Source organism: Limulus polyphemus, unplaced genomic scaffold (assembly GCF_000517525.1).
Source record: "Limulus polyphemus unplaced genomic scaffold, Limulus_polyphemus-2.1.2 Scaffold658, whole genome shotgun sequence".
In the NCBI taxonomy this organism is placed as follows: Eukaryota; Metazoa; Arthropoda; class Merostomata; order Xiphosura; family Limulidae; genus Limulus; species Limulus polyphemus.
Genome location: NW_013666268.1, coordinates 437,444 through 445,329, shown reverse-complemented (window position 1 = coordinate 445,329; position 7,886 = coordinate 437,444). Strand labels below are relative to the sequence as shown.

General features: G+C 34.1%; 1 protein-coding gene across 1 annotated transcript in view; it reads right to left on the bottom strand.

The window, feature by feature from the left end:
- The window catches only part of LOC106459768 (F-BAR and double SH3 domains protein 2-like), a gene marked incomplete at its 3' end in the record, with an annotated part of 44,938 nt that overhangs the window by 18,815 nt on the left and 18,237 nt on the right, over nucleotides 1-7,886 (bottom strand). Inside the window, exon 3 of the mRNA XM_022386310.1 lies at nucleotides 5,404-5,449. Within this exon, the coding sequence (XP_022242018.1) occupies nucleotides 5,404-5,449 (46 nt within the window). The remainder of the gene's footprint in view (nucleotides 1-5,403; nucleotides 5,450-7,886) is intronic.

Below are 7,886 nucleotides of genomic sequence, written 5' to 3'. Positions count from 1 at the left end.
TATATATATATATGTGTGTGTGTGTGTGTGTGTGTACATATATTTGATACTTTTACAAGAATCCATATGTGTACCAGCCGCAGTCAATGGATTAACAATACCCTAAGCTCAACATTAAAAAGAAATATTTATTAGTATGTTTAAAACTTCAACTATATGTTAAAGACGGACTTGTGTAGTAGCTGGCGAAAACTAATGTACCATAAACGTCGTCAAATGATTTTAGATTTACATAAGAGAACTGTGATTTTTTATTTAATTTCTTAACGACTTCCGAACTTCGTTAATTAAAATCTGTCATCACTTAATCACAAAGTATTATGACTATTTGCATGTATAATTAACGATTAGCTTTTAGGGCGTCCTTTTGTAAAGTGTAGGTCTCTAATGGAATGAAGCGGAGATGTTTTTTACCAGATATATATATTTGATCGATTTATCGAGCGCCAAACTGTTGGCTTATAAGACAGTGCTAGTAGTTTTCTTTAAACACCAGATAACGGCAACATGTGAATACAACAGACATGAGAAAGACCTTCAAAAAATCTCCAATTACACTAAAGAAGTTTGGTATAACATTCTGATTCTTCAAAACATTAACGTTCTCCACTCAGTTCCTATGAGTGTGTGTTTAAATTTACTTTGTTTTCATTTGTTTGTTTGTTTGAAATTAAGCACAAAGCTACACAATGGGTTATCTGTGCTCTGCCCACCACGGGTATCGAAACCCGGTTTCTAGCGTTGTAAGTCCGCAGACATACCGCTGTGCCACTGGGGGGGCTTTTTGTTTTCATAGCACGTATTGTTTGTTTGAATTTCGCGCAAAGCTACACGAGGGTTATCTGCGCTAGCCATCCCTAATTTAGCAGTGTAACACTAGAGGGAAGGCAGCTAATCATCATCACCCACCGCCAACTCTTGTGCTACTCTTTTTACCAACGAATAGTGGGATTGACCGTCACATTATAACGTCCCCACGGCTGAAAGGGCGAGCATGTTTGGTGGGAGGGGATTCGAACCCGCGACCCTCAGATTGCGAGTCGAGCACTCTAACCACCTGGCCAGTACATGGACTACATCGTAACAGTTACCAAAATATTGGCCTACCATTCAGGCGTTTAGTATAAGCTTGAATCGACCGAACGTATTTAAATATATAGTACCAATTGATATAAAAAAAAACTCAATCCTATTTAGATCTAACTATATTTTCTAATATTTAAGTATATTTGTTCCAACCAACAAAACAAACAGACAAAAGTTATCATTGTTCGCTCGTACATGACAAGAAAGGATCATAAAATTGGATAAAAAGTACAGAATACAAACGCTACAAGAGATACGCCCTCCATTGGCCTCTCGTACGAAAATAAATTACAGACTAGAAATAGGAATAGGCGTGAGTGTTAACTTCATGATCTTCCTCGTGTACAACTATCACTAGGCATTTACAGTTAACGTCAGGTATTTGCTCCTGGTGAATCAGAATAGAAATAATAACTGGAATTAATAGAAATGATATGCGTTGTTAAACAAGTTAACAATCACAACCACTGAGAATGATAAGAGAAACAACAACGGATGATATCCCAGCCCCAGATGACTGCAATCAATACGAAGGAGAATAGAAAATTGGACTCTGCTCATAAATTTAATAAAGTAATACAATACTCAACCTCATCAACACGCTGTTAAAATGTGAACTCAGTTGTACAAATACGCTTGTATAAATAGGCGTACTGCCTAACATGTACACCTAAGGTTTAACACGACGCACGAGTACAGCATTTGGTTGACATCATCATCATGTCGACAGACATACAGGTAACTAGGTATCATATATAATATAGACTGCAATTGCGGGCTTTCATGTAGTATATACAATATTCTGAAGCCACATAAAGGACTTTGTTGTAAATACGTGAAATATTCTCTATAAAAATAAACCCTCTAACAGCGTATAATAACATTAGATAAGTTGTTTTTTAGTGTTATTAAACACTCTTTTAAAACAATAAAATATAATATTCAATTAGAGGGTTCAAAACGCAAGCAGTGACGAATGAGTAGACAAAAGCATAGATATCACTCTTGTTTAAATAAAACATCGAAAATAATTCATCCTGACAAAGATAAAAGCCTTCTAGTTATATGTATCCCGCTGACAGAGGTTCATTAATTTTCTAAAAAAACAAAAAAAAGTATTATTATCAGCAAAACGAGCATTATTGTCTGCAAGCGAAGTCCAGTGTTGTCAAATCAGACTCAGCACAGAGCAATATATATTGTGAGTGTAGAAAGTAAAGCAGTGTTATCCAGGAGAACGGTATAATCGAAAAACTAATATCCATTACTATTTAACATGACAATAACATTATAGAAAAGGGCAGTATTATCTGGAGTCTAGAACTGGAATGCGTATACCTTATTGGAAGATCGATATACAATGAACCGCGGTGGTGGTTCATAATAGGGATCGCAAGAAATTGCACAAAACTCTTAATAGAACATTCGGGAAAAAAACACTTTAAACAGTAAAGATTCAGTTCAAACAACACTTAAAACCTTCACTATGGGCTGCTAATGCTGTACACATAAAATGTACAAAAATGCATGCATATTAGACTTAGAACGAAAAGAAAATCCGCTGAAAACAGCCCGTTTGTAATTCTTCTTCTTACTATTATTATTCTCTTGATAGCCTACAACAAAAACCGCTTGGTATATTATACACAAACCTTTTATAGAATACTAAATAAGGTGCTACGAAGGTCGTAGGGGTATTAAAAAGTCGATTTGTTTCCTCTATATTTTACACAAGCTAAAAACCATCATAATTCTAGTTAGTTTTTTACAAACATCTAGTGTTCCTTTAAAACGCTTAAGTACAGGGTGAAACAGGAGTTACCAGCCAATAATATATGAACATTAAATAACTGTAACATGTAGAATATTCATTGCTTTTTACACTATACAATCGGTGTCTTTAGGGGGCCAACCCAAAAATTATGTATGAAGTGAAGGAGTAAAAAAAATATCAATACACATAATATTAAATTTTATTATACACATTCGTAGAATAACTACCTTAAGACATACAAAAGAATATTTAAAGTGTTGTTTTAGACGAATATGTTCTATTTGAAAAGGCTATTTTTCTACTGGTAAAATTTTATACGCGTTTAGAGGGGGGTTGTGTCTTAGTCTAGGCATGTATTTGTCAATTGCTATGAATTATATACAGAGAATCTAGTTACACAGGAACTATAAATGTTCACTATATTCTTAAAAAAATCTCCATGACAATCTCGAATTAATGCGATCATATAGCCAATAACTACAGTAAATCATCATGAACCGTATCGGCTAGCTACTAGCTATGTTCATTATCATTAGTGTATAAAGTTGGCTACCATAACAAGTAATCCTTTGCCCATAGGTGAGCATAAAAACCAGAAAACAAGATAAATTTTAAAAAGTGCAAGCAGGGATTGTAAAACAAATTAAGTAAACATGGTTGGAGAAACTGTGGACATTATTTACTCAAACTACAAATCCTATTTTGACTCCACTAAATATAATTCTAGGTAAAAGCATGGTAAATTATGTGTGCCATAAATAACTTGGCATTAATTCCTTAAGAAGATGTGAAGACTTATGAAGATGTCTGTTTTAAGACTGTTTATAAAAACAGTAATGTGTAATAGTACAGATTGATAGTTTCAGTACAACCAAATTTCAGTTTGATCGAGAGATGTCATTATTTTATCAGTCATGAACTGAATTTATATAAAGCTATATTTCAAAAGCCTGATATTGGACAGTACTTTATCTGAAAATCACAGTGAACTGGTAAATTCATTTCTGCGAATATGTAATTAATAAAAAAAACTCGATCCCACGTTGGTACGTTGTTTCACCAACAAATGTTAAAATCTTACTCAGAAGAAAAGTGAAAATTTTGACATTTTTGTGTGCTCGCAATTTGACGAAAACAAATCTCATCAATTCTATGAAAATTAAAGGTCAACGGACACTGATATAATATTAAACTGTATCAACGAGCTACAATTCGGGGTTCGATCTACGCGGCGGGCACATTGCAGATAGCCCAATATTCAGTTTTGTGCTATATATATATATATACAAAACAAAACAAACATAGATAACTAAAACTGTTAGCAAAATGAGCCAAGATCTACATAGGGGAAAAAAATAGATACGTCAGTTCAAAGTATCAACAGGGGCAGGGACATAAGGTGATGATTCATGTCGCCTGTCCCTTTAGAATACAAAGCGATATTGAATACAACCAAAGCAAAGGTGGTGTTAGGTTCCACATTCAATTCATCAGAAAGTTACGATTTATGTAAGGCGTGTGTATTCGTCTATTAGGCAAATGCTTTCTCTTCAACTTTAAATATTAAAACTGAAAGCAATGGTCGCTTGATGTGCAAGATTTTTACTGTTAAGGATAACATAAAAATAAAATTTCCAAAAACCACTAGTACCTGATAAATGAATTGTTTTTGGAATAAGTGGAAAACAGATAAATGGCAGTTACTTTAATACCATCAGAACCAATTTTATAGAATTCGTTTAAATATTTATTCAAGATATTTGCTACAACTTATAGATCGTCATTTTTAGTTACCAATATCACAAAACAGTTGATAAAAACACTAAACTTACATAAATATACATAAACTTGTATATCTTTGGCTATCAAAATGAAATTTGATAAATATAATACAATTTCTGATGATAGTTACTTAATTTCGCCAGAGGACGCCACGTATTATCTTAGGGATCCTACATACCATACTTCAAGGTTATTTAAGAAGAGCATATGCATAGATATATACAAGTATATACCATAGAGTAACGAGTAAATGGTCTAAGCTCACCCAAATCCTTGTGCTGTATAGTTTCTATTATTTTAATAGCAATATAGTTATAAATCAATATAATTCAATTATAAACTACATTGTTTGTTAGTTTCGAAGTTAAGCACAAAGCTACACAATGGGGTATCTGTGCTTTGCCCACCACGGGTAAAGGAAACCCGGTTTCTAGCGTTGTAAGTCCGCAGACATCCCGCTGTGCCAGCCACAGAATGAAGCATAAATCATGTCAGGTTGATTACGAGAGTATTCGTTAAGGGACTGTCACACTGTCTACACCCGTAGTAAAAAGCTGATTTTTAAAGTAACTCGTTTTGCTTAAAGAGAATAAATGACAAAAATATTTGTTATGCATATATAAAAAGTATCACATGTATAAATTAACATATACAATATAAGAAGACAGTACCTAACTGTTGCATAATTAGTATATATGTAATATATATTATCAATTAAATTCAGTCAAACAATTTCCAATTTACAAACATTCTAGACTCACCTGGCCATATTCCTTTTCTATATTTGCTCTTGTCTTCATGAAGTTTCTGTAAGATATAGTATATAATTTGAAGTTTTCTGATATTTTTTTATGAACTAGTTAGAACATAGCACACAAACACTGACACCTAGTGTTGAAACTGATATAAGTGTAATTCTTGCTCTAATTCGTTTGTTTGTTTGAAGTTAAGCACCAAGCTACACAATGGGCTATCTATGCTCTGCCCACCACGGGTATCGAAACCCGGTTTCTAGCGTTGTAAGTCCGCAGACATACCACTGTGCCACTGGGGGGCGCTCTAATTCGTAAACACAATTCTGTATAATAGTGCTCTGCAGATATTTATGAAAATCACTTTACTTACTTATAGTAATTTTCAACGTTAACGTTAAAACTACTTGAATGTTGATGTTAATTTAAAGACTTTTATTTTATATTTTAATTTGAAACGTTAACAATAACTTATTTTGTAACCGGAGTATTTTTAAATTTCCAAAATACCAAAAAAGAAAAAAAAAATTAAAATTGAAAAATAAAATCTATATATATATATTGTATCAAATTTGTTACTCTTCAAAAAAGCGTTTAGTTGTTTTCTGGTTTGATAGTTTTTATAGTGAATAGTAGTTACTCTTGTTACGTTGTTAATGACGAATTGGGTAAATAAAGAACAACTTCTGATTTAAAAAATGATTCGAGTTTTCTTATGGATATTAATCTTGATGTGATAACACTGTGAATCACATTCTATAGAGCCCCAGTGTAACAGCGGTATGTCTGCGGACTTATAATACTAGAAACCGGGTTTTGAACCCGTGGTGGGCATAGCACAGATAGCCCTTTGTGTAGCTTTGTGTTTAATAATAATAACGACAAAACAATCTATATATATATATAGAGAGAGAGGGGGGGGGTAGTACTTAAATAGTCAAGCAAAATCAAAAGGAAGGACTGCGTTAAAAACAGCAAATCCAAACCTGTGATAAATAACATTTAAATAAACAAAACTAAATTAAAGGACACTGTATAAATTAAAAGCATCCCCAGCGTACAAGCTATAAATGTGGGATAAAAAACGTGTCCCAAGTTTTGGAGGTGACTGCGGAAATAGGACCCACATTGCGCTGGGAATACGCCGTCTATCAGTCTTAGCCTCCACTCACCAGTCTCACATGGAAAACTTTATAAAAAACAAAACAAATAAAATCATCAGAAGAAATACATGTGGTTTTTCGCTAGCTTGTTTCATTTAAAAGATGCGCACGCGTATGCGCGCGCACGCACGTGAATAAGTAATAATACCCAGGTGCACAGCCTCAGGGTCCACTTAGTATGAATGCAAAATTTCAGGTTTCTAGGTTATTTGCTCTTGGTGCTATGGCGGTCACGCAGACACGCCCCTTTATTATTATAGATAGTTCTGCACGAGTTCCTGGGATGCACGAGTCTCCAACTCAAGATTCAAAAGCAGTATTTCTTTTCGATTGTGTAACATGAAAATACCTTTTTTAACATTGGCTCTTGTAAGTGGTTTCGCTAATATACGTACGTGTTTGTATCCTTGTGGTATACTTGTATCAAGTTTAATTTACTATATAGCCTTTATTTTAATATGTGAATACTTTAAGTTCTCTGTGTACAATAAACAGTTTTTTTTTCTGTTGCACATCTGTGATATGTCACATTGTAATACATGTATATTTTTATTTTTTCTATCTATAATGAACACTTGTATTTTTTTGATACACGTCTGATTTCTGCCACTTAAACCTTTCAATTCGTTCTTACTAACAAAATCCACGAACCCCCTTTTTCTTAGATTCTAACGACCTGTTGAACAGTTAATTGTGATTAAGGTTACCGTATCCTACTAGTTAACAGGAATTACAGATATCATACAAAATCTAATAAAGCCACAAATGACCAGATTCCAGATGGAATGCCAGGCTCACTATATCATACGTCAAAAGTCAATATTTTCCTATTAAACCCATGCAAAAACGCTTGAACTTCGGTTCGAACGATCTAGTTATTCTAATATACATGCATCACTAACTGGATTCAATATATTCAAACCTGAGCTTAAATTAACGGTGTCTAGCATGGGCTAGTGCTAAGCCAGCCCGAACTATAAATCCAAGGGTTCACGAATCGCGTCTTATTGTCTCAAAAACGCGCTCCGCACTTTAGGGCTGTCGGTTTGCTAAAAGAGTGACGGACAAATCCCACAATTCGGTCAGACAATAGTAGTCCAAAAGTTGGCGGTGGGTGTTATTTTGACTAGCCGCCTTCACTCTAGTCTATTATTACAAAATGAGGGTCAGTCATATACATAAAGCCCTTGAGGAAAATCTACACAAACATTTTCAACTCTGATATTCAAAAGATTGTTTGTTTGTTTGTTTGTTTTTTGAATTTCGCGCAAAGCTACACGAGGGCTATCTGCGCTAGCCGTCCCTAATTTAGCAGTGTAAGACTAGAGG